Below are 27,459 nucleotides of genomic sequence, written 5' to 3' on the forward strand. Positions count from 1 at the left end.
ACTGCCATCTCCTTTATATCTTATTTCTTAAAATTCCCTGATTTTGAAGTTTTTAAATATTTCTTTATAAGCTTTCAAACATTCTATGGAGCTTGATTTCTTCATTAGTTCATTATTCCTTTGTTCTCACTCCATGAGTTGCACATGAAACTAAGTTCTGATTAATTTTCTCCCTCTGGAATGCTAGCTCATTAGCCAAATATAATAAGTGTTTGAAATTGTCAGGTTTAAGCTTAAAATACACGTCTGTATGCCCACCCCAAAGGGTACATTAAATAAAATTGAGCTAATTTAATTCTCTCTCTTGAATTTTGATCCTGTATTTGCTGTGTCATCTTAGTACTAAGTGGTTGGCCATACACGTAAAGGTTAGCCTGATTACAACATTTTGTTACAGACACCAGGGAGAACTAATTTCAACAATGGAAAAATACTATATCATCCGTACTAAGTACAGTCACATCCTTAAGGTGGCGTTAAGACTGTAGGCTACATGAAGGCAGGCAATTTGCTTTCTTCTTCCAGAGCTGTACTCCTAGTGTCTGTCACATACACATAGTAGGTCCATGATCTATATGTGCTGAATGAATGAATGAATGAATGAATAATTGGATGAATGAGATCTCATATTCTTTCTGGTTACAATGGAGGATTTCACAAACCCATGTTCCTATAGATCTGTCCTTGATGTGTTGACTCGAGCAAGCTACCCACAAGGCCATGGGTGATGCATCTCTGAATTAGGAACCAGACAGGCTGATGTCAGCTTTTAGACACAAGTCCCAGAGGGACATCATTAGCTCCCACAATCTCTCAATGACTCCAAGGCTTTAAAAGAATGCTAACAATTGCAATGGTTAGGTAGCATTGAGAGTCTTCTCTGTTCCCACCTTCATCTCTTTGGTAAAACTCTTTTCTAGTACCAGGTTATAAAGGCATTAAATGAAACTGATTAATAGTAGGACATAAATACTCAAAATTACAGTGACCTTGAGGCAAATACAATATTCATGGTGATGAGACAGTGTCCTAAACGGTGTGATGTTTCAGTGCATTATGGCTATATTACTACATATGCATTCCTTACATATTAATTAAGAGTAAACTTTACTGCACTGGCAGAGAATGGTAATAGTTAGAATACCCTGCCTTCAGCTAATTTGATATAATCACCCACTAAATAAAAGAAAAAGAAGGGGAAGGTATAAATAAATAATATCTCTCTGTGAAGATGAGGGCATTTCCTATCTACTCAAGCCTGTGACAAGGAAGCCACAATTGTAATAATCTTGGCAATTAATTAATTAAGAAGAGGACCAACCCACATACTCATATACTGAATATTTTCTCGGTGACAAACACAATGATATTTTTAAAAACAAAATTTACAGCAAACTTCTAAATATTATTCTCCTCAACTTCCAGGCAGACAAAGTTTCTAGAAGACGAGTCTATTTCCCAGTGTCACACAGCAAGCAATAAGCAGAGCTGAGATTCGAACCCAAAACCTACAGGTTCTACACTCCACCTGACCTACACACCACCCCGTGCCACCTCCTAAAATTAGAGTTTTGATATTTGTTGGCCATTTATGATATGACAGGCAATGTGTGAGTCCCAAAAGACAGAATGAAACTCTTTTACCTTAAATGAGGAATGTCACAATGACAGTGACTTCTCAACAGGTGGATGCCATCATTTACCCATTAGAGAGGGAAGGTTAATTGCTAAATTTTGAGTAAAGTTGGCAGTCAATCCCTTGGATAGATCTTTTCAATAAAATCTTGCTGAGAGTTACATTCTCACAGAAGTGCCTAAGACTAAGCAACAATGTGTGACAATTTTTAAACTTCCTCAGCTCTTGAGGTATTAAACAAACAGATGTTTGAGAAGCGGGCTTATGAATACAGCTTTACTGTCAACAAATTAGGCAACATCTTTGCTGCCTGCTGCTAACGCAGCAATCTCTTAAATTTGAAATTCTGTAATAGTTTCTCCTGGATAAAAGCGAATTAGAATACATTCACAAACAGGGAATAAAAGTCAGAGAGGTTCTTTGTTGGAAATGGGCAGCACTTGGGTAGGCGCTAAGCTCACAGAGCTGACCTAGCCTACCGAATGTCTGTCTGTCTGTCTGTCTGTCTGTCTATCTATGTATCTATCTATTTATTTTGAAATAAATCATTTTGCAATACTACACTGTCTCTTTGGACACAAGTGAGTCCCCAGACCCTCCCAACTCTAACTCTGAAGCCACTGTGTGCACTCACGACTGTGGCTCAAGTTTTCTGACCTACCGCCTGGACAAGAGCTACAATCTCTGACTCGTGCTGTTGTCACCAGCCTCCATGAGTTTCAATCCATTCTCCATGCAACTGGCAGAACCAAAGCTGATCTCATCTCTCCCTTGGGCAAAACCATCTTGCACATTGTATTACTCCAATAGGGCTGCTCACAGAATGGCCATGTCTGTCAGCTCCCCTCCCCAATGGCAGTCTACCCCGTGGGCTCGCTGTTCCAACCACGCTGATTCCAAATTGACTCTTGTATTCCTGACTTTGCACTCTGAGCAGTGCCTTTACCCCATTTCATTCCCTGCCAATGCTTCACATCCTCAACACACAATTATCCCTCTGTGAAACCATCCTAGCACCACTTCATGTCTCTTCCCAGCACCAACGTAGTTTCTCATGTTTCTCATGTTTAGGTGACTCTCCCTGTATTTGATAGTAGACCCCTGGAGGCTATATTCACCTTTGAAGCTCAAGGGGTGCTTACCAACAGGCTCTTAGAAGTACTTCATAAACACTTTCTTTTTTAATGGAACCAATGATTATTTCTTAAAGGACCACTCCATGCGATTTCTCAGTGTGAAATACTCTGTTCCACTTCCTTGCCTTTATCCCAGGATTTAACCAAACTATAAAAATATCTAGACCATCTGAGATAGTTTACAACATACACAACTTCTTTCACGCTGTGTTTTCCCATTTAATGTCCATGCGTTCGCCTAACTGGAGATTCCTACTGAACAAACTATTTGCGCACATATATAGACATCTATCTGACTTCCTCTGAAGCATCAAATCTATTTGGTTACATCTTGCTATCCTCAATACTTAATTACTTTGACTTGTTACTTAAGTTCAAATCATGTCTCCATACTAAAACATTCAGATGTGACTTACTGCCTATAATGGCAGGTTTGAATGAGATGAAGAGCACGAGAGTGGAGAGCAGAAACCAACTTAGACACTTATCATTTCTTATTTTGCTGGAGAGGAAATGGAGGCCCGGAAACCCCAAATAACTTGTCCCCAGTCACACCCTGAGTATGCTGGTGCTGACAGTATGGTCACCTTAACAGCTGCTATAATATTCCTCCGGCTCCACCCCTGCTGCATTTTTCCTTCTTATTAATTTGAACAATGTTTGTGGTGTTCACCAAGTTGTCGTCATCTCAATGGGGATGACTGAAGTTCTTTCCTCTTAGTGAGTCAAATGCTCATTATTATTTTGTCCACTGAAATATCACCAGTTACCAATCCTCTGAAATAAGTATAAACAAACAAATATAAATATAACCAACTTGGTGAAAGCTTTTGGAACCACAGCATCTGAGCAAAGGCTGAATGGGCATGGGGGACACACAAATGACTTCATCAAAAGACACCTCTACTTCTCATTATATGCATGCATTTTACAAACAGGCAGAGTAATGAGCACACATCTTTTGGTCAACGTCTTCATCACTTGCTGTTCTCTGTTTGAAAAATATCTATTTAAAGAGTCACTGGCTTCTGTATCTTAATTTATTAAGCATTTCCTGTCACGTGTATTGCTCTTAGTTTTACAACCACTCAATATCAAGAGTTCCAGCTCCAGCTCCAGCAGTGGGCCCAGACACATATTAAGTTGCACTGTGTGAAAGGGAAACTGATTTGAGCGTTCTTCCATTTTATCCTGTCAATGTCTGTGTGGTTGGTAGTCTGTATTATGTAGGAGACAAACACGGTGCTATCCTGATACATCATTTTAGCCCATGGTGAGATGAACTATTTTATAATCTTTTGCGGAAAAGTTACAGAGGAGACTTCAACGAAAAAAAGTGCATATTTTTCAAGAACTAAAAAAATGGATGTGATTTACTATTAACAGTGGGCAAGATGGTGTTTGAGAAGCTTTACTTACATTTCTCATTTAATCTTTATGAAATTACACGAGAACATTATCCCCATTTGTGTCAATGAGAAGAATGAAATTCAGAGAAATTAGCAAAGCTAGTCAATACCATAAAAATAATGATAGTTAGCGCTAGTTTATGGAATTGCAAATTTCACCTTTCAGATCTGTAAGTTTAAAAAATAATGCTATAAGGATGAGAGAAAATATGAAGAATATTCCAGACTAAATTTATAAAAATTTTCAGTTCTCTACCAATCAGAATATTAAATTTCAAAATATCAGTTACTTTTCCTAAAACATCCGTGTTACAATGCAAAATCTCTAAGAAAACTTTGGTATATTGGTTATTGTTAGATGTAAAATTAATACTAGCTTTTTTATGTCATTTTGGAAAGAAGTCAGGCTTCAAAATTGATACAAAAGTATTAAGATGTAGAAGTTGAAATAAAACATATATCAAATGATTATAATTATTAAGCATTCAACCCTTTTTAGGACCTACATCAAGTTCTCAAGACAATTTATTCATTATCCCACTGAAATCTAGAACAATGTATTTAATATGTGCTACAGAGAGAATGTTTGTGTCCTCCCAAAATTCACATGTTTATTCACCAATGTGAGGGTATTAAGAGGGGGCCTCTGGGAGGTGATTAGGTCATAAGGACGGAACACTCAGGAATGGGATTAGTGCCTTTTAAAATAAGTCCCACAGCGTCCCCTAGCGCCTTCCACTGTGTGGAGACACTTTGCTAATACACTCAGAAAGCAAGCTCTTGCAGACATCAAATTTGCCTGCATCTTGATCTTGGACTTCCCAGCCTCCAGAAATGTGAGAAATACATTTATGGTGCTTACAAGCCACCCAATCTATGGTATTCTTTTATAGCAGCCTTAACAGACTAAGACAATAGGATAACTAGTATTTTATAGATAGAAGTATTAATATAATTTGGGGGTGGGGTGGGGAAACAGAAGCAGAAAATGTTGCTATCCCTAGGATGAAAATGGACGGGAGACATTCCAGTGGTTATTTACAATACAATTCAAGACTATATTTAAGACTGAATAAGGTATTTTAACATGTGCACTTGGGGAGTAGATACCGGTGTTCAAAAGTCAATGCCTGGTCACTACCTGATGGGTGTCAGGAATGTGGGTTTCCATCTCTGAATCTCAGTGTTCTCATCTACAAAACGAAATAAGACTGAACTCATAAGGTTGCCTAGGAGTAAATGGTGTGATCTGTATTAGCCAGTTAATACTGTGCCTGGCATATAATAATTGCTCAATGTACTACACTGTAATTACTAAAACCATCACTATTAGTACTATTGTTATTGCTACGATCATCACCTTCTTAAGATCAGAAAGTATGAGACTAGATCAACCACCGTTACACACACACACACCACACACACACACCACAAACACACACACACGCGCACACACACCACACACGCACGCATGCACACACACCACACATGCGCACACACCACACACACACACACACACACACACACGCGCGCGCTCGCGCACACACACACACACACCGACCGCACAGTACATCCAACCAACTGGCCTGGGAATCCAGGGTACTATTGTATTTTAACATGAAAACTAACTAGAATGAATAGTGCAATGTAATATTCTGACCTGGCTTGGCCAGAATAATATATACTATTTGATTTTTATTATTTATTATATAATATATGTATCATATGTAGAAGATATATTCTGGAATAAAGAGAGATGGAAATATTTATAGATGAATAAAACTAGTGAATTTTCCAAAACAAAAGCAATGAAGATAACAACAGTAAGAAAAGTACTGTACACTGATCCGTTCATTTATTCATTCAGCACTGACTGACCAGTTACCATGTGCTGGCCATTGGTTGGCATCCACTCCTCTTCCTTACCCTTGAGGACTAATGGAGGAGACAGCACCCACTTCTCACTGTAGGCGAGGAGGGAGCAGCAGCTTTAGTCCAGGTCGTACATTTTGCTGCAGGATTGGGAGTTCAAAGGACACTAGGGAATTGCCGAGATGGCTCAGCATAGTGACTGTGGACTCTGGGCAAGATGGAAAGGTGCAGAGGGCGGACAACTGGGGAAGAAAAAGAGGAATCGAGGAATAAATGCTTCCGAGTTAAATAAGCAGCAGCTGTAAATATTGCTACTCTTTCTAAAAGATAAAGAGATCTGCATGAAGACCTGAGCACACATGTGACAGTGCTGGGAAGCATGGAGCTGAAACTCGAGCACTCAGAGAGTACTCTGAAATAGTCTTCCTAATTTACCTAGGAAAAGGGAAAAACTGTAATAGCAAATCCTAAAAGAATCATCTCAGCATGAAAAGCAAGCTACAAGGGGCCAGGAAATTGCAGAGAGAGAGGGAGAGGGGGAGGGGGAGAGAGAGCGAGAACGAATGGGGAAAGATGGTGGTACAGGGGTTAAGACAAGAACAGCAGTTCAAAAAGGGACTTAAGAAAACCAAGAATATTCATGAGGGAGGCTTTTGCTCTGGAATTTAGATGGGAAGGAAACAAGAAAAACACTTTTCTAAAAAAGAAAACTGGCACTGCGGACAGCAACGCCAAAATGTGTCTTTCGTCCTTATATTTTGTTCGTGTATTCCCATTTTTATAATGAAGCAGTCATTCTAAAAAACTTCAAAAATACCACTGGAAGGTTAATTCTGAATACCAATTCAGTCAACTAAATGTCTCGTTTAAATAAATCAGTATGACTTTGTTGAAAGAGTCATACTTTAGCCACATGAGAAATAGTCATGGGAACCAAGAGCTACTCTCTAATTTTAAAATTAAATATTATTTAATGAAAAAATAAAATCACCAAAAAATCAATTAAAAGTAATTCAAAAGCCATCTATCTTTCTTTCTGTTTTGTTTTCTACTGACAAATATGTATTCACTGGTGGTAAGGATCTGGAATTCTATGACAAGTGATTTTTAACCTTTGGCTAGATGACTGTGTTTAGAAATGTGTGTATGTGTAGAAAAAGCTACATAAAAATTATTCTAAAAATTAAAAATAATTATTTAATTATCTAAGATTGTTGGTTTCCAAAATGAAATATTTTGGCAAATCTATTCCTTCTTTATTTAAAAAGAATAAATGTCACTATCTAATTGTTTAAATATCATACCCTACAGCATAATTTTTAAAATGCACAAAGTGTCTGACTATATGGGAAACAATTATATTCATATATGAATTTTTTCCTTAAGAAAGTTGTGATTTCAGATATATACATTTCATTCTAACATAAAAGTAAATGACCGCTTGCCTTGTGCTTCTGCACCACTAACTAATTTAGCCAGAAATCAGCCTTTTCTGTAAAGTAAGCCTGGCTTCTTTGTAGATGTGGAAGAGATTTGTAGACTGTCTATAGAATTGTTGGCATTTGGGCTCACAGAAGTTGATCAAGAGAATTACCGTTGATAACATTTATAACATTAATTCCTTTTGTATCCCACTCTAGAAAATATGGCAGATTTTTGTGGAAATGTGTTTTCAAGGAAGTTCATCTGTGGGAAAGAAAGAGTATCTTCTCACGTGGAGCAAGCAATTTTTTATATATATTACATTTTGTCTTTTCAAATATGTATAACTCCAGTCAGAGCCTTAGGTATCTACGTTATAAAATGGTGAGGCTAAAAATGGTTGCTTTATTTAGTTGTCTTTATGTTACATTAAACAATGACTCTACTCCACATTCAAATACCTTTACTTCATAGAATCAAAACTACAGGTTATTTTAATCTGGGAACCCAAATGCATGTGAAATATGCAGGAAAAATAAAACTGGCTACACACATTAAACTTTTGAATAGGATATATAGGGTCATAGAATAAAATTTACTTTTTCTAAACAACTTCCATAATTCAGCTTGCTCTATTGTATCTCTAATACAACCAACTGAAAAGATTTGTGTGCGTTTTCCATAACTGAGTAGCTTAAAACAACATCCTTTTTTTTGCTAACAGTTTTGGACATTTTGTAAAGTTCAGGCATGGCATAATTAGGTTCCCTGTTCAGGGTCTTACAAGGTTATCATCAGAGTTTTTACTGGGCTACTACTTTCCTTTCTGGAGGGTCTAGGGAATAATGTACTTCCAAGTTCATTCAGGCTGTGAGATGAATTCAATTCCTTTTGGCTGTAGGACTGAGGTCCTCTTCTCCTTGCTGGCTGTAAGTTGGGGATTGTTCTCAGTCTCCACAAGCCATTCGCACTGCAACCCGCAGAGCCCCCTGCACCTTTAAAGCCAGCAGGGGGAATTTAGCATGTGTCAAGTCTCTCTAGCACCGAATTCCTGATGTTCTTTGTCTCTGAGCTCTAGACCATTGTTATCATCACCACCACCATCATCATCGTCGTCGTCATTGTCATAGATATCCAGTTTTCCAAGAATCAGGTCTTCTTTAGGAGGATTTTATAAGATAAGTCCAACTGTGATTACAATTCAGTTTCTCTCCCATTATGTGCCTGGCCCATGGGAATCAAGGGGCATGAGATGGCATCAGTTTTGGTCCTTAACTTTTCAGGAGCACTTGAGAAATCCCCACACATCCTTTGACTGAAGGTTAAAACAGTCTGTGGCAGGGAACTGGGTCATCAACATCTTATCGCCAATACTTTGTTATGTTCTAATGACTCCCAAGGAAGGGACGCCTGGCCCAGTCTGGACTGGTCAAGAAGGCATTCAGGAGAGTGCGAGCCCACAGCCAAGTGTCTGGCTCCATAGGCGGATGGCCCCAGGCAAAGGGAGGAAGATGTTCTAGATGGAAAGGATCCCTGGGTCACAGGCCCGGAGACGGGCAAGAGTGGTGTATTTGTGGAGTTGCAGAAGTAGGCAAGGTCCTTCACTGACATGATTCTGATTTCTGTATTAAGCGGACCAATCTCACACCACACAGAGGATAGATTTGTGCAGACCACAGGCAGAGGGATGAATCAGAAAGCTGTTTTGGGAGTCTGTGGAGATTATGGCAGGGGCATGGGCATAGGTAGGTGCTCGGACCACGGGACATACAAGACCATGCAGGGCACCGGCCTGGGAGAGGACAGGATGGCTCACAGAGATGCCAGACCAAGACCTCATTGACAGGACTTGGCCTGAGGGGCGGGCGTGAGCCAAGTAATGGCAACAGGCCAGAGGGTGGGCGTGGGCTATGAGCAAGAGGGATGTATTTGACCATGATCCTAAATAAAGGACATCGCTTGTTTAAATAATGTTCCTGCCTCAGGTCTGGATGGTTCAGAGGAACCAAGGAGAAGGTATGAAACCAAACTAGTTGTAGGAAGGGAGAAGGATCCATCCATCAGCTTGGAAAGACTTGGCCTGGAAACAGAGGAAGGTATATGGCAGACCTGCAGCTGCAGCGAGAACCACCAGTGATTTCTCGGTACAAGGACGACATCAGACAACCGTTAACTGACCTGAATCCTGGAAGCTGCCCTACACATTCAGGTGTTTAGAAAAGTGTGCGAAGCATTTAAGAAGTCACAATGGCTCCATGTGCAGCTTCTAGATACTCGGATGCAGGAGCCGATACGCTGCAGCAGCATACATCCCAGCTCCTCGCTTCTCCAAGTTCTCAGAGCTCTCGCTTATGGTCTGATTGACTATTTATAGAGTTGATTGTCAGAAATGCATGCAATAACGTTTTTTTTTTCAATGTGTGTAAACTGTTGAAGTGACTACCAAGAAAGAGGTCTTAGGAATCAGCTGGAGCAATCTCTTATTACCAATAAAGGCAGAGGAAAACCAAACTATATTTATCAAACATTTTCATCATTTACATAAAAAGTCTGAAAAGTACCCAATTTTGCTTCATTTCTTCTAAGAAACTCTCTCACTCTGCCTAATATCCTAAAGTCTGACACATCTAAATTATCATAGACTTCTTTACCTGTTCTCCTTTTTCAAAAACTGTTTATATTCTATTATTTTTTTATGTTTAAATAACCCTTTGATGTGCTAACTAGCTATAGCTAGTCTATCACCCTTAATAAAGACTTCAATTTCCAAAGGTGCATTTCTGAAGCTGAGCAAACTAGGTTATGCAAAAATAAGAAAAAAGAAGAGAGAAAACAACCAAACAAAAAAACAGTGAATGCTATGTACTGGATTTTCTCCAGTGAAATATCAGTAAATTGCTTATTATTCAAATGCAGATTCACATATTAGAGATTTCCAAAATATAAAATAATTATGCTCGATGAAGACTACTATTATAGAGGTACATGGCAAAGAGGGATAATTAGGCAATGTCGCTTGCACTTAACACTATTATTTAATACACATTTAACACAATTATTAATTATGTGTCATGAGCTGAGAGCTAGGGATACAAGATACAGAGCAAAGAACCAAACGCCGTCATAGGATAATTTTTCTGTTTACTTTGGTAGCTCACTGATCTGCTCAAGATGCTTTGGACCTCTAAAAATAAATCAACTCAGTCAAATCAGATGTGGGGGGAGTTTTCTAAGAATTTAAAAGGTAACCTCATAGATGCAACATCGGTAATGTAGCCAGTCCTGTGATAACTAAACTGGTCTCTTTCAGGAACAATATGATCTCTCTCTGTGGGACTTCTCTCTGCACACACAGATTCCTCCACTAGCACATAATCCATATGGCTACCATCCCCTCACGCTCACCTGTGGATGTCACAGATTTGGGGTCACATATTTCACATTCTCAAGAGTAAGAGCCCAATCAATATCTTAGAGGCCAGTCACTGGATGAATCACCGTTGGGTCAGAAATCCATTTCTGATCAAATCAGAAGTTGGGAATTGAGGTTTAAGACACAACATGGTGTCCAAGACCTGCTCCTATCAGAGACTTGGGGTGGACAAAACCAAAAAGTGGACAACGTCCTAAAATATCACACAGAAAGATTACATATATGAATTGAAAAGGTAATCTGACCAATAGGGAAATGATTGGTTACAAAGCAAAAGAAATGTCAATTCCGTGTTGTTTATGAACCTAAAAAAAACCAACAAGCTTAGCTTCCGAGGTGTTCAACAACAACAATTTCTTCAAATATGTACATGAAGGAATACGAAATACACACTTATAAATATTACTTTTCTCCCTACATTGGACTTGCCACCTTCAACCAGTCAACCTTCTAAACACAGTTTCAAGTGGACTCAATTCACTTTTCCTTTTTCTCGTCCATCCTGATTCTGTTAATTTGGGTGTTCAGACAAGTCTGGGACGAGTGTAAGAGATCACAGTTCACCACCTTGTGGCTTCTTATAGCCGAGGTGCTTGGGAGACAGAAGCAGACATGCTTCCACATATTCCAAATACGACTTTGGAATTCAAAAAGACATTCCGTCCCAGTAACCTAGCCTAACAATGATGTCGCCATGATTTCTATGTAAAGGTTTGCCACCATTCCACAAAGAAAAGAACAAGTTAAAAGACTACCGTAATGGCAGGTTCCTCCAAAAAGAAACATTCCAACTACAAAGCTACTCTTACCATAAATACTTTAGAGCAATGGATGCCATGACAGTTCTTTTTTGTGGCAGCAGGTCAACTAAGGGTTCACCAAATTTGTGCTCCTGCTTCCTGAGCAGAGAGGCTACAGACCCCCAGACAAGCAATCCCCGCCCTACTCCCATCTCTACAAGGCCATGTGACTGTGGGCTGTGAGGTCAGTGATGCCTTTGATGGTGCAATTGACAATGAGGCCACAGGGGATGGCAGGGTTCTCAAGAGAGCCATTTTGTCCTTACTGCATGGAGGGGACGCAGGGAAGTAGCCCTCTGACCAGCATAGGCCACCTCTACCTGTTGCATGAGTAAGAAACAAACTGCTATTGTGTTAAGTCACTATAATGTTGGAGTTTATTTACAACAGTAACTATCATTTCCTCAATTAAGACAGTTCCCTAAAAACGTGGTGTCAAAAACACAACATAGCACCAGATGAGGGGAAAGTACAGTGCATTTCTGAGAAGTGGAAGCTGTCTTACACAGCTTTATGTTTCTTTCACACCCACACGCCACCACGTCACACTCACACACACTCACACATACATACTTCCATTTTAAATATGAAAACATGGTCCTAAAATGGGTAATTTATTCTGTGGTCAAGGGGACTGTATTTTGTTTTGTTTTTAAACATTTCATAATCTCAAACCAACCCTTAATTGAATAATCATTCTATCTATTTTATCTATGGATTTGAGATATTTTTACACAGGGGAATCACATGTGTGGTTTATACATGAGGAGCCATTTTATAATTTAGCATCACAGATTAGCAAACATTATAGGTTACACCAAAATGCTCTCTTTCATTCTCAGAACCTGCAACTCAGGGTCATTTAGAAAAAAAAGAACCAAACTGGGAGAATGTGATATGGCTCCTTCTGCTTGCCAGCAAACTGACTGAATGCAGGCGCATCCTTTGTGTAAAATTATGCATAATTTGCATGCAGAGCAGGCACTAACTGTGTTAAGAGTTTCAAGTGCAAATCAGGCCATTCCGGACACCTCTCGAGCATCGTGAATCAGGTCGGTTACAATTCCTTTCCAACATCTGACCGAATGTTCCAGTTCCTCTGCCAGCTCTGTGAGGAGGAGCTAAACAGCACGGGTCCCTCCCGCTGGCCGCTCGCAGCACAGGAAGGAGGGCAGGGCCACCTACCTGATACTGCTCATGCTCCCGGTCTCTGACCCCAGCTTGCATCGCTCCAGCTGGCTCGCTACGATCTGGCGTTCTGCCTCCAGCTCTCGAGTCAGCCTCTCAAACTGTAATTCCTGAAAGAAAACCACCCGGAAGGTTAATTCTATCATCTCTATGAAAAGTGGAAGTCCCACCAAAATGCCAGCATGGTCGAGGGGAACCTCTGATTTACCAAGATATCAAATTTGAAAGGCGGGGGACGTCGAAGGGGCATCCAAGAGGGTCTGAAGTTCTGACAGACTGAGTGTGTGTCGCAGTCCTGGGACCGACCAGCGGCAGGGCCGTGAGCATCACTCATGGAATCTAAACACCAGTTTCATCACCTCTAAAATGGGTTTATAATAATTACTTCAGAAGGTTGGGGTGAGGACTAAAGGAGATACTTTCCATGAAAAATTAGCCTGTATTACGTTTGGAAGATGGCCAGCACCCAACAGATAGTAACACTCTTGTCCAAAAGTATAAAATTTAAGAAAGGAATAATTCATTCTTCTATCATTTCTAACATCGTGTTTATTCCCTAATGGCCTTTGAGCTGCCTCTATATACTAATTTGATCCTCATATTATTTACATATTGTAGAATGGAGAAAATAATGCTTAAAACTACACTTCTTTATGCTTTAAAACTCAGCAGAGCAGCAATGAAACTGATTTTTTACAGGCTAGTTACTAAGGGAATAACCTTTAAATTTTTCTGTCACCTTTAAAAACAGCCAATTAAACCAATAAAGAATGCTGCTACAAAGCGGCCTGAAATCCACCGTTAAAGGATTAATTTTAATGAAAAATGATTCAATCAGTACGCCAAGAACCTTAGCGGTTTCAACTACTAGATTCTGCACCATAATTTGGTCTTTATATTTCACTTCCCCTTACACCTAAGTTTTTACATAAATATAATTATATAAAATCATGCGTTTTAAACAAAAATTTCAGGAAATGTTACAATGTCACATTTAGCTTCTTTTTAAAAAATTAACTATTTGCACAGTTTTGTTTGGCGATGGAAAAACAAGGATGCTGAAATATAGGGTTGTGGTTGTTTTGGAAAACGAAATCTCCCAACATTGCAAAGATATGTCTTCCCAGAAAAGATGAGTTAATTTTACTTGCTCTCCTGTGACACACTTGGGTGAGACCTTAGAAAACTAGGATTGAGTGTGTCCTCTACATGTATTAAAAATACCCTCACTCTTTCCCATAAGAGCAGGTTTTTTTTTTAATGTTGATGTTATCATATTTAGGGAGTTTATGTAAGTGATAGCTCAACGTCTCCCTTCAAGGGGCTAAAACTGTGAGACCATGTTGTGGTTTGGGATCAAACTTTTATTCTTTTTATAGTATGAAGGACAGCACAGGTTATTTGTAAGAAATGATACGAAGACCTCTGCTGAGTGCACTGTGTGCAGCTAAGCTTCCCTTCTCTCTTCAAGTTCTACTGCTTTGAGGGGGCAGCCTCTTGCCCCCAAAATTCCAAATTCCAGAAGGTTTTCCATTTCAAGCTTTGTAATGTGTTTTATCTTCAATCTATCTGTATTACAAGAAACCAATCGTACCTTTGAGTTGATACCACCTTAAAAACCTAATACTTGAAGATTTTACAAAAATCCTCACAGGTACATGGAAATTCATTATTTGTGCTATTTAAAGGACTTAAATTTGCTGCACGGCTGCATATGTTACAAACCGTCCAATATGGTGAGACAAGGCAGCTATCTGAGTCAGAATTCATAATCCTTCTTGGGTTGGGGCTAGCATTTTCGGCGTGTTTGCGGAAGGCTGTGGCCTCACTAGGCTATGTCTTCATTTCAGTGTTATGGGAGATGACAGGAGACACGTTTTCCTTCGCAAGTTGCCTTCCCAGCACAATTCCTAGTGCTGCGAGTCCTTCTGTGCAGCCCTGTACTTTCACCTGGCATTGCGTTCCTTCTGTCTGAAAGACTTCATTCACTGTTTCTCAGAATACGGTTCTTTGGGTGATGAATCCTTCCTACTTCCTACTTGCCTCCCCAGAGTCTTTATTTTGCCCTCATGTTTGAAAGACATTTTTGCTCCACTGCCATCACACTTGCATTGTTTCTGACCCCGCAAATCCATGGTATTTCTTATCTCCGTTTCTTTGTACATATGGTGTCTTTTTTCTCTGACTCCTAAGATCATCTCTTCATCACTGGTGCTAAACAGCTTCATTTTCACATTCTTTGGGGTAGCTTTCTTCACGTTTCCTATGCTTGGCATTCATTGGGCTTCTTTGATTTGTGGATTTATAATTTCCTCCAAATCTTGAAAAATTTCCCCCATTAATTCTTCAAAAAAATTTTTTTTCTCTTACCCACTATCTCCTTTTCTTCAGTGACAACAATTAATTGTATATGAATACACTTGGAATTGTCCCACAGCTTATAGATTCTTTTCCCATTTAAAAAAAAATTTTTTTCTCTTTGTGTTTCATTTTGGATAGTTTCTATTGGTGTCTTCGAGTAGACCAATATTTTATTTTATTTTGTTTTGCAATGTCTAATCTTCCTTCAGTCCCATTGAGTGTATTTTTATCTCAGACACAGTGAATCAAACACCTCCAGAAGTTTCATTTGGGCTTTCTTTATATCTTCCATGTCTCCACTGAACGTTTTGAACATATGGAATACACATATAAAAGCTGTTTTAATGTCCTGGTTAGCTAGCTCTAGCATCTGTGTCCGTTTTGCCTGATTGGTTTTTCTCCTTAGCAGGGACCCTGTGTCTGCTTCTCTACACATGCTGTGATCTTTAAAGATAACCCATGTGGAATTTTACCTTACTGTGTTCTGGGCATCTTCATATTCTGACAAATATCTTAGGCTCTCTTCTGTGTACAGTTAAGTTACGTGGAAGCAATTTTATACATGTGAGTGCTGTATTTATTTGTTGAGGTAACAGAACGGCATTTAGTGTAGGGCTAATTACTGTACACCACCTACGCAGACCCTCCAGAGGACTTGACTTAATGTCCCGTGAACTACGGGGTTTCCCAGCTTGGCTGGTGGGCGAGGTCCTGGTGGGAGCAGCAGGTGCGATCTCCTCTCATCCTTTCAGATGGTTCTTATCCTGCCCCGTGGTGTCTTCCTTACACACACAGGCTGCTCAGTTCTCTGCTGAATAGATGGTGATCCTCTGTAGGTGTCAAGGGTTCTCTTTCGGAGCAGCAATTACCTTTCTTCTATTTTGCCCAGCAAATGCTAGCCACCTTTACCTTCCTGGATACTTGGTGCTGTCTCCCCAACTCAGGGCGTCCTATGGGCTCTGCCTGGGTCCCTCTTTCATATTGTCCTGGGGAAACCAGTCAAGGCAGTAAGCTGGGGGATTGTAGGGCTCCGCTCATCTGCTCTGCGGCTTTTAGGAACTACCACCCCTCGTTGCCTAAAGCTCCGTGTCTTGAAAACCAGTGTTTCATATTTTTCCTCTGTATGATTTTTTGTTGTAGTTTCAGGTGTAAGTTATTTTCAGGTTCTGTTACTCTATCTTTGCTAAAAGCAAGGAGGTTTTTAAGAATTAACAATATTTCCCTGATGATTGATTTTTTTTTAGCTGAACCATCCTGCCACCTGTTGGCGACTCAGCAGCAGCTCAGCTCGGGCTTGGAATCGAACTGGCGACCCTGTTGCTCAGAGCTTGCACTCATGAGTGAGTTCTTAACCAAATAAGCCACTCGGCCGGCCCCCATGCTTGACTTTTAAATGCATATTTTCTACTGTATTTAAAAACTCACAGTAAATGAACTGCTAACCAGCTGGGTACTTAAGAGTTAACACCAAAATAACAACAACAACAACAATAATAATAATGCACTCTTAAAAACAGAGGCTACTTTTGGGTTGTTTCTTTTATTTGCCTGATGACTTTTTAATTGAATTGATATTTTCTTTATTAAGGAAATTGAATCAGTGTGTTGCCTTTTAAAAATGTCCATTCAATAAATGTTTCCTTTGCCACTGCTTATATGAAACAAGCCAGTTATTAAGTGAATTGTCCCTCTGTGCTTCACTAAGGAGTACACACTAAATGCCACAGTCCTCAAGAAGCAAGGAAATGTCTCTTCTTTATCCAAAATCTTATATTTTATTACCATAATAATACAAGACATAAGAAAATTGGGTGTTAAAATGTCTATCGAGCATTTACTACAGAGTGCTTAATCACTAGGACAGTATCTAAGGCAGAAACTGTTCCTGCTGGGTTGCTGCTGTGTCTGGTGTTGAGAGCAGTCCTGGTACATAGTAGGTGCTTCATAAATAGCTGCTAAGTAAATATAAGTGCACTGAGCTAAGTGCTTTACACGTATAATCTCGGGTAAACATCAAACTATTTCCTAGGCTCTGTTTTTTCCTCACATTATAAAAACGGTAAGGTAATTAAGGTGAAAGGATTAGCCTTTGCTAGAACAGAAATTCTCCTTTCAAAAGCAGGAAAGAGGATGAGATCGAGGATGATGTCTTAGGAGATCCTCACATGGAGAAGGGGGATGTTGAAATCTAATTAATATTAGTTGGACATGTTCCCAATACTTTTAATGCTTTTGTTTTAGAGACCATAGCAGTCCACCAATGTGGAGGACATATGATGCCAATATAAGCTATCATTCATGTTCACAATAAGACTCATTATTCCAATACAATACATTTATTTCTATGAATTCTAGAGACCAGGTCCTGACGTGCCTTCCTGCACCATCACTCAGATTACAGTCACTGCTTACCTTACCCAACCCAAGGGTCTAAGCTCATAGGAAGGGCTGTTTCCGCCACATCACAGCAACGGGGTTGGGAAGTCCAAGAACTTAAGCTGGTCCTGGTGTGGTCCTGAGCTTGCAATTGATAACGGACATTAGAACTGGGAACTAGAAGAGCTGAAACTGCTGTTCTCCGACTTGGCGCACTCCTGTGACCTAATGGCATCAAGTGTGTCGTCTGGGGCACTGTCACAACAGTAAGTGAGCTTCCCGTCTACTGGGGACACCGAAGCTGCAGTGTAGGTGGAGAGACGGCGTTTCCCCAGTTCTAGCTCAGTGTGATGTTTAGAGGGAGGAAAGGCCTTCCAGGGCTGAATAATTTCCTGGATTTCTTTGAGACTTTAGAAGGGATGCATCTCATAAGGCCAGGTGGGTACCTAAAAAATCCACTGGAGACATAAAAGTATGTGAATATATTCAGAAAAATTTGTAATACTGGTTGTAAGTGGATATATGGTATTATATTAATTCAGTGAAGGTGAGACAAAAAAGAAAGATGAGAAGAGTGAAGAAAGATTTTTGAAAGTTATCTGGATTTGGGAGATAGAAGGAAAAGGGGGAGCCAGCAAAACAAACAGAAGAATAATCACGGGGCAAAAGACACCAGTAGGACTTTCTCCTGGGCAGTTTCAGTGGAGAAGAGGTGATGTGAATCAGGCTATAAAAAGTGATATGATACGAAAAGCACAGGAAACGAAAGCAAAAATAGACAAATAGGACTCCATGAAACTAAAAAGCTTCCTTTGCTTTCAGCAAAGGAAACAGCCAACAGAGCAAAAAGGCAACCTATGGAATGGGAGGAAATATTAAAAGTGGTTAATAGCCAATATAGTTAAGAAACTCATACAATTCAATAGTGAATAATAACAAAAAAAATGGGCAAAGTACTTGAATGTACATTTCTCCAAAGAAAGAAGGTATACAAGTGGCCAACAGGTACATAAAAAGATGCTCAACATCACTAATCATCAGGGGAATGCAAATCAAAATCACAATGAGATATCACCTCACATCTGTTAGGATGGCTAGCATAAAAAAACAAAGAAACAAAACAAAAAAACCCCAAAAGACAGGAAAAGCAGGAAGTAAACATTGACGGATTGGCTTTGTTTCTGTCCAGTGGTTTCGGGGTCTGCTGCAACATGACTGGGGGAGGCCAGATAACCACGTAGGCCGTAGCTGTGGATGCATTAATACTTCCCCTCAGGCGGGGTCCAAAGAAATGAGTTTAGAGGAACCAAACAAGATGACCAGAGAAGACTGGTGAAAGAAGAAAGATCTAGAACAATGAAAACTGGGTAATGTTCCTGCAGAAGTTGATGAAGGCATCAACCCTTGCATTCCTCAGTATATTTCTTCAGTGCCATGGTCTCTTGGTCCATCACAAAGACCTACTTTAAAGCACCGAGACCACACCCAGAAAAACAGCGGCAGTACAGCTTATCTGGAGAATGAATGGCACAAGAGGGGTGTAAAAAAGGATTCTGTAACTACTAAGGACCCCAAAGAGCATGTGAAAATTGTGGGGCCATGACACACAAAAATATAAGACTGCTTTGAGGGACCTAAGCAAGTTGGAGCAAAATTTATAGGAAGTGGTTCTGCTCTAGGCGACCATGTCCGACCTCAGCCGGTGCTTGATGATGATGGGGCGAGGGATCGGAGGAAGGGCTGCCATCTAGAGGAACACATTGCAGACGAATATGCCAAAGGTGATCTGGCAAAACAAACGCTGGAAGCCCTGGAGCACCAAGAAGAATTAGCCTCAGGAAAATTAGTGGAACAGTCTAATTCTCCAAAACGCCAGGTGGAGATAAGGAACCAAATTCTCAGAGGGAAGAAGATCACAGCAGGGAAGACAAGGATGAACATAACTATGCAGAATGACACTGACATACTGGACAGTACTTTGACTTTGAGACGAATTACTGTTCGAAAGTCAGGATTCAAGAAGGTATTGCAAAAATATTTGCGGAATTTAGAGCCAAATTCTGCTGACTCTGATCCCAAAACTAGAGCAACTAGAGAATCCCTGGGCCAGGGTGAGGAAAAAAAATGCAGATGAAGTGAGCTATGTGGGAGATAACTTAATTAGATGCAGGGGACACCACTGCAATGTCTCAGATACAGCTGCTTGCATGAGAAGCCTATGACAAGGGATCTGAAGTTCATCTGCAGGCTGGTCCTACAAAACTAGAGCCATTGTAGAAATCCTTCAAGGTCAAAAAGGAAACCTTCAAAGAACAGGAGAAGGAAAGCATCCTGGAAAAGTATGGCGGCTAAAAACATGAGGGTATCCCTCCAGCTGAACGGCTTTTAGCTCAGACGGCAGATTACGTGGGGCACTCACACGTCTATCTGGACATCTTACTGGAAAGAAGGCCAATGGAGATACGAACGCTGTCACTCTTTCTTCAAGTCTTCCTACTGTATGTACTGCAGAAGCCGGGAAGGAGAATGCTAATTCAGAGGAATGTATTGTAAGAAATAACTGGAGAAGGATCTGTGGGAAAACCTCCAACCTTCATGGAGACGCATCAGGAAAACTGAGAGGAGAAAAAGCAGTAGCAGCAGCAACGGAAGAGCTGTTCAGAAGGTGATGATGAAAAAACATGAAAAACTGAAAAAGGTGCTGAACATGGAAGAGGCTCGCCTTCTTTATGTCAAGGATGAGGAAGGGATCGTGCAACAGCATATATGAAACTCGGGAACCCGCTAGGCAGAACTGGAGGCCTAGGGAATGAAACGTCAGAGGCCAGGCGACCCCAAGGCCTCTTTCCTTGGACAGTAGTAATTAGACACAGACGGTCACCCAAGATAAACACAGTGAGACTACTTCTCAGCTTCTTGCTGACGACAGTAGATACAAAAATCAGTGCCCGCTCATCTCGCTGCCTGACTATGATAAAGCTTCCAGAAGTCTAAAAACAACCCCCAAATGATGGAGTTTGGCAAGGATGTAGAGAAATTGGAAACCTTGTGCATTGGTGCTGGAAATGTAAAATGGCACAGTCACTACGGAAAACTGTATGAAGGTTCCTCAAAAAGTTAAAAATAGAACTACTGTATGGCCCAGCAATCACATTCCTTGGTAAATATCCAAAAGAATTGAAATCAGGGCCTAGACGAGATATCTGCACCCTATGTTCACTGCAGCATTATTCACAATAGCCAAGTCACCCAACAGACAATTGGATGAATACACACACACACACACACACACACACACACACACAAACACACACACACACACGATGAAATATTATTCAGTCTTAGAAAAGAAGGAAATCGTACTACTTGTGACAACATGGATGGACCCAGAAGACATTATGCTAAGTGAAATAAGTCAGTTACAGAAGGAGTAAAATTGCATGATTCCACTTATATAAGGAATCTAAAATAGTCAAAATTACAGAAGCAGAAAATGGAATGGTGGTTGCTGGGGGCTAGGGAGCGGAGGAAACGGAGAGCTGGTGTTCAGTGGGGATAAAGCTTCAGTTACACAAGACAAACACGTCCCAGAGATCGGCTGTACAACGTAGCACGCATAGTTATCACAGTGCTGTGCACTTACAATTTTGTTAAGAGGTATATTTCATATTAAGTGTTCATATCACATGCACAAAAAGGAAAGGGACACAAGAACCTTTTGGAGGTGATGGATATGTTTACTACCTTGATTGTGGTGAAATTTATCATGGGTGTATATTTATATCTGACTCATCAAATTTCATACATTAAATATAGGCTGTTTTTTTTTTAATACCAAGTATACTTAAATAAAGTTTTAAAAAATACCCACAAATGTTATTTAGAAACTGTCTAGAGAGATAGATATTTTATGGGTGGATTACAGAGGACATACTGTGGTAAAGGAAGTTTTAAGGAAAAGCAAAGTAGTGTTAGACCTGAATCTCCCCATTAATATGGAAATTGTCTTGTTTTAGAGATCATAAAAATGTATAAAAGTAGTGAAGCTATAACAACAAAGTTCATTAAAATTTACGAGGAGCCAGATTTAAATGATTTTCCCTCTTTGCATAGCATATTGCTAGCTCACATAATGCATTAGGATTATAAGAAAAACTATCATATAGTTTTATAACTTTTTCACAGAGACTAATAACTAATTTGGCTTAATTAAATGGTGCTTATTATTTGTAAATAGATAAAAGCATGTAAATCTTCTGTGGGGGCTTATCTAACTCAGTATGAAGACTGATATCAGAACACAGGTACAGTTTCATCAATTCCTTCCACAAATATTTAATTTACCATGTGGCACAGCATCAGTTGGGATCTCACAAGTTAGATTTGAGAACGGGAAAACCCTACACTGAACAGTGAATTAAGTAAAAGCAGATATGCCATGATTTCACCAATATGAGACGATGGAAAAGGGACTGGTCAGGAGTGGAGAATGGGAAAGATGGATGAGACGCTGAAGGGTAGAAGACAAGGCATTTTCTGCAGAGCGCATCTGACTGCTAGAATCCCGTGACAAGATTCAAACTCCCCATTCCAGAAGTGGGAAGGTGAACCCAAAACATATCCTGAGACCATCTGTATGGACTATACATGCTCAGGCATGGAGGCTTCCTGGTCAACCTCTCCTCCTGTAGGAGGGATATTGAGCGCCAGCAGCTACCCAGATGCAACATGGTGGCCCTGCGCAAAGTTTTCATGAATGCTGACAGAATGGCGATAGGCATGAGGGTGAAAACAGAAGGGGTGTGGCATGTGATAGATTTAACCATGGCATTGAGGGCTCCAGGCTTCTCCTCCATGAGGTCTGGAGGAAAAGTTGTTCCCCTTGCTAAGTTAAATGAGAAAGGAAAATCTATTCATGAGCACCAGGAGGAGGTCTAAATTCCTTTAATGGCCCACGATTCTAATCCACACTTCTCAAGAGTATACAGTGCTATTGTTTGTGATCCAATGATAATCAGTTTATTCCTTCATCCTTGTACTTTATGTATTTTATTATGATTACCACATTTCCCCATGTATAAGACGCACCCTTTTTTGAAAAATTTGGGGTCTAAAAACTGGGTGCATCTTATACATTGGTTGTAGATTTTTTTACTTGCATTTCCCACTTTTTTTGTGCTTGTTTCTGAGCTCATACAACCACTGTATAAGACCCAGTTTTTAGACCCCAAATTTTTCTAAAAAGGGTGTGTCTTATACATGGGGAAATACAGTATCTGTTCAAGCATTTATAGTCCTTCTAGCTTGTGATTTTCTTAAGGGAGGGACTAGGTTCTAGGTTACCATTTTATCTGTGAGCAAAATGACTGAATTATCACTGGAGCTAGGTAAATGATTGTTTTATGAATGAATGACCCAAGATCCTGGTGTCACAGCTTCCTGGAATGGAATGGCCAAGTTGTTTGTTATGCAAATGATTTTTTTCAAAGAAGGTATTTCATGATCACAATTGCATGTGAGAATGCTTCTGTAGGACTTCAAGAAAATCAGTGGTGGGGCGGCTGGTTAGCTCAGATGGTTGGAGCACAGGCTCATAATACCAAGGCTGCCGGTTCGATCCCCACATGGGCCAAGGAGCTGCACCCTCCACAACCAGACTGAAGACAACTACTTGACTTGGAGCTGATGGGTCCCGGAAAAGCACACTGTTGCCCAATAAAATTAAAAAATAAAAGAAGAAGAAGAAAATCAGTGGTCCCATTAAATGTCGTCGTCATCATGCTATTTTCTGAATTCATTACTCTAATCAATTGTAAAAATAAACGTGCGACTCTTATTTGAAAGGGTTGTGGAATATTTAGGCAATGTCTCTTTTGTTTGAATTTCCTCTTCTTTGCTTTTTTTCTTTCAAATCAGTGCTTGTCTGATCATTACATATATTTATATAATTTTGTATATAACAGCCATTATATCTCTCACTGTAAAAGGGAAAATAGTTCTCATTTTCATTTTTAAATCAAATTGTACATGCCCAAATTGAAATGGGTCAAATATTTCTCAAGTTTATTTGAAAATAGCAGCAATCCCTACCTTCTCATTTTCTCTTCTTCAGAGGCAAGTGCTTTTAACTCCATTTTCTGATTCGCATTTTCATCTATTAACATTAACTTCCTAATATTATCATTCCTTACATTTTTAGTTAAGGGCTCATCCACTGAATTTCCCACAATGCAAGATGAGGATTTCGCTCCCTTTCCCCACCTGCCATCCTGCAAAGACTGATTTCCCATTTTCCTCCATCTCCCCCATATAGTTAACCTGCAATTTAGGTAAAACAATATCATGATGTACAGGCTTCATTGTATGCTTTTTAAACCTCAATATACAACATTTTGTTTTCCCTCAGTAAGTAGCTTGCCTTTTTAAAATTTTTGTTCATTTGTTCAGTTGTCTACACACTTGTCATGAATCCAACCAGAAACTTCCCTCGATGTGCATAAGCTTCTCTCAATTTAATCAAACACTGGAAATGCATCAATTTCATCTATTGAGGAAATCTCTTCTGGTGCCTCCCAACCTGCTCTGATCTGGCCTCTGCACAGCTGTCATCCTGGGACCTCCCCTCACCTCCATGCTGGGGATTTCTTTTGTCCCTCTTTTTTGTGGTTTCCCTCTTTCCTGGACCTGTTGCCTTCTTTGTCTTCCTACATTATTTTCTTTTCTGGTGAAAAATGTCTTTTCAGAGAGAACACGTGAATGGGAGGCAGTTTTTTGAGGCCTTGCATGTCTGGTACGTTTTTATTCCACTCTCACACGTGGTGCTAGGGCTGAGTACAGAAGCAGAGAATTCTGGGCTGGAGAGAATTCTCCCTCAGAGCTTTGAGACACTGTTTCATTATCTTTTGCCTTCCAGTGTTGCTGTTGATAAATGTGAACCATTCTGAGCTTTTCTTATATTTGTATGAAATCTGCTTTTACTTCTTCTCAGAGAAATTTGTTGTGTTTTCTTCTGGTCCCCAGTATTCTAAGGTTCAATGGTGATGTGTCTTGATGTAAACCTATTTTTAGACATTTTCTGGACATTTAGTGGGACCTTCCAATCTAGAAACTTATGTTGTTCAATATTAGGAAGTCCATCATTAACAAAATGTATGCTTTTCTCCCCTTTGTTTTAAATTTTTTTCTGCTGCTGTTTTTATTTTTACTCATCATTCAGGTGTTAAAATCTACGTCAGTTCTCTAAGTTTCTTCTTTTAATCATTCTCTCTTCTAGTTTTCAATCTGTTTACCTTTTGCTTTACTTTCTGGAAAGTTTCCCCCATTTAATCATATAGGTCTCTAACAAGTCGCTCATGCTGTTATTATATTTTTAATGTCTAAGACCTGGTTTGTTTCTCCCTTTGAAAATCTAAATTATCATCCAGTGGTTATTTTGTGGATGTGAAACCACCTTTTTTCTCCCTAAATGGTATTAATGGTATGTTTCCTTCTCTCAGCATAGTTCCTATTTTATGATTCTGTTTGTTTTCGAATCTATCTTTTGTGTTATAGGCTTTTTGAAACAACTCCGGTTCCCAGCAGTCTGCTCCTATTTGAGTGGGGGGCTGGTCAGATCCTTGACATGAGTGGGCTTATTAGCTGTGCTCGACTGGAGAAGCACTAGGTATGTCCGTGCAGAGCTGCCAGAGAACATTCTCCCCAGCTCCATCTTTGAGTGTGAACGTTTGGCAGCCTCCATTCTGAAAACTGTGTAGGGCAGAGGCTGGGGCAGGGTGAAGCGGGGGACTCAAAATTTAGTAAGTAAAATTTCATTTTTTCCCACTCAATTTGCAGTGCCCCACTTTAAACACTCTCCCTTGTGGCCCTGGAGTTAAGAGGCTCTAATTTCATCCGCCCCAGAGAATAAACCTCGAGTTTTCACCAGCGTGGAGCAGGAACAGTCACCAGCTGTGTACGGTGGGGTCGGGGATTTGGGACTCAAACTGACATGTCAACAGATTTCAGTTAACCTCCTGCTTCGAGCTGTACTTCATGCCTCATGTCCCCACTCCTACAAACCTTTGCAAATGTGTCCTTATAAATTGGCCGCCTGCTTGGAACTCCACTTTCTTGGGTGTCATATGTTGTTGACTATTTGAGCTTCCGTATTTTATCACTTCAAAGACTGATCCATTCTAAGATTTTATCAGCTGGCAGGTTTCTTTATACTTTAACGTCACTGGGTTTACTGTCTCTTGAATTGGGGTGACTTATATTTGATGGTATGTGAAAGTTTAAAAGCAGAAAAAGTCGAGAACCATATGATTTCACTGATATGTGGGATATAAAACAGAAAACAACAAAGGAACATGACAAAGAAAGAAACAAAAACTCATAGACACAGACAATAGTTTAGTGGTTACCAGAGGATAAGGGGGGGGGGAGCGGGGGTTGGTAGGTGAGGGTAAATGGGGTCAAATATATGGTGATGGAAGGAAAACTTACCCTGGGTGGTGAACACACAATGTGATATATAGATGATGCATTATAGAAATGTATACTTGAAACCTATGTAACTTTACTAACCACTGTCACCCCAATAAACTTTAATTTAAAAAAAAAAGCATTGTTGCACTCTTCACATGACATGAAGTAACTCTAATAGTTGATGGCATCTCAATCTTGGTGAAATATATTGGGCTGTCAGAAAAGTCATGACGTATTTTTCTATGTTTTTTGTTGCAAAAATGCGTCATGACTTTTCCAACAACCCAATAGTTCTCTATTCACCCATCCTCTAGATTTATGGGGTTATCCCTTTAAACAGTCTCATTGCCATTTTGGTGAGAGAGCAGGGGTCAATGCAAGGGCCAAATTCGTGCTCTTTATCTGTAGGTCAGGCCATGTTCGGAGAGAACTTGGAAACCTCAGACAAAGGGGTACGTGCCCGAGTAAGAGTGAACTTAAAATGCCCCTGGCCTTTGTACCCTCTGCAGAATGCCCTGAGTGAGAAAACTCTAATTTGCACAGGTTGGTCCACCTACTTTCCCTCCAAGCAAAACCATATGCCACGCCCGGTACTATTACCCAGTTCCTGGAAGCACCAATGCCAACACAGTCATGCCAGCTCTATGTAAAATGGGGGAACAGAAGATGGTTTCTGCTGTTTATCTTCAGGTGCTAAGATTCAATGATGTTAGGGAATCTGACTTAGTGTCCGCTTGCAATACTGGAGCAAAATGACTGTCCAAGTGTTCTGAAATATTTTATTAGAAAGTGAACTATTGTTATTATCACTGTGTGAGCATTGCCCTCAGATCTTCTTCTGCCTGGGAGAAGATCAGAGTCTACGACTGTGGTTCTCTATCCCCTGGCTCTGTCTCTGCAGGAAAGATGAAAGACCAGTTTTCCACTGTGTAGAGGTGGGTTTTGCTCCGTACTATCCTGCATCTCTGCATTCATCAAGGATTTGCGCCATCAAGTGATCCTGGGTGACCTTTTTAATCACATCGCTTTTCATTACCATTTAACATGAATAAGTTGATTTCATAACCACGAACTCCAGGCAGTGCTAATTTCATCCCACTGAGGTACACCGCAGCCAAATCTGAGGGAAGGTGACACATATGACAGGGTAACAGGGAGCCACAGCAAAGTGTCCAACAAATCTGGAAAGAACAAGCCATGATGTCAGAATGGAATGGAACAAATCAGTGTCAACTGCAGAGCTGTGTAGACCTCACGGAAGAGTCACAAACGGCAAAGAGCTGCCTGTGAAAGTTTACAAAACTGACAGATCAATGTTTTAAACAACCACAATGTCATCCTGGGTCACCAAGAAAGACAC

General features: G+C 40.1%; 1 protein-coding gene and 1 pseudogene across 7 annotated transcripts in view; one reads left to right on the forward strand and one right to left on the reverse strand.

Annotated features, from left to right (window-relative positions):
• Positions 1–27,459, reverse strand: part of CTNND2 (catenin delta 2) — an 848,542-nt gene that overhangs the window by 524,809 nt on the left and 296,274 nt on the right. For all 7 annotated transcript variants that reach the window (XM_019665518.1, XM_019665517.1, XM_019665519.1 and 4 more), the window contains one exon: positions 12,894–13,006. In XM_019665518.1, the coding sequence (XP_019521063.1) occupies positions 12,894–13,006 (113 nt within the window). The remainder of the gene's footprint in view (positions 1–12,893; positions 13,007–27,459) is intronic.
• Positions 13,352–20,493, forward strand: LOC109394930 (pre-mRNA-splicing factor SLU7 pseudogene; annotated as a pseudogene).

Source organism: Hipposideros armiger, unplaced genomic scaffold (assembly GCF_001890085.2).
Source record: "Hipposideros armiger isolate ML-2016 unplaced genomic scaffold, ASM189008v1 scaffold_445, whole genome shotgun sequence".
Classification (NCBI taxonomy): domain Eukaryota; kingdom Metazoa; phylum Chordata; class Mammalia; order Chiroptera; family Hipposideridae; genus Hipposideros; species Hipposideros armiger.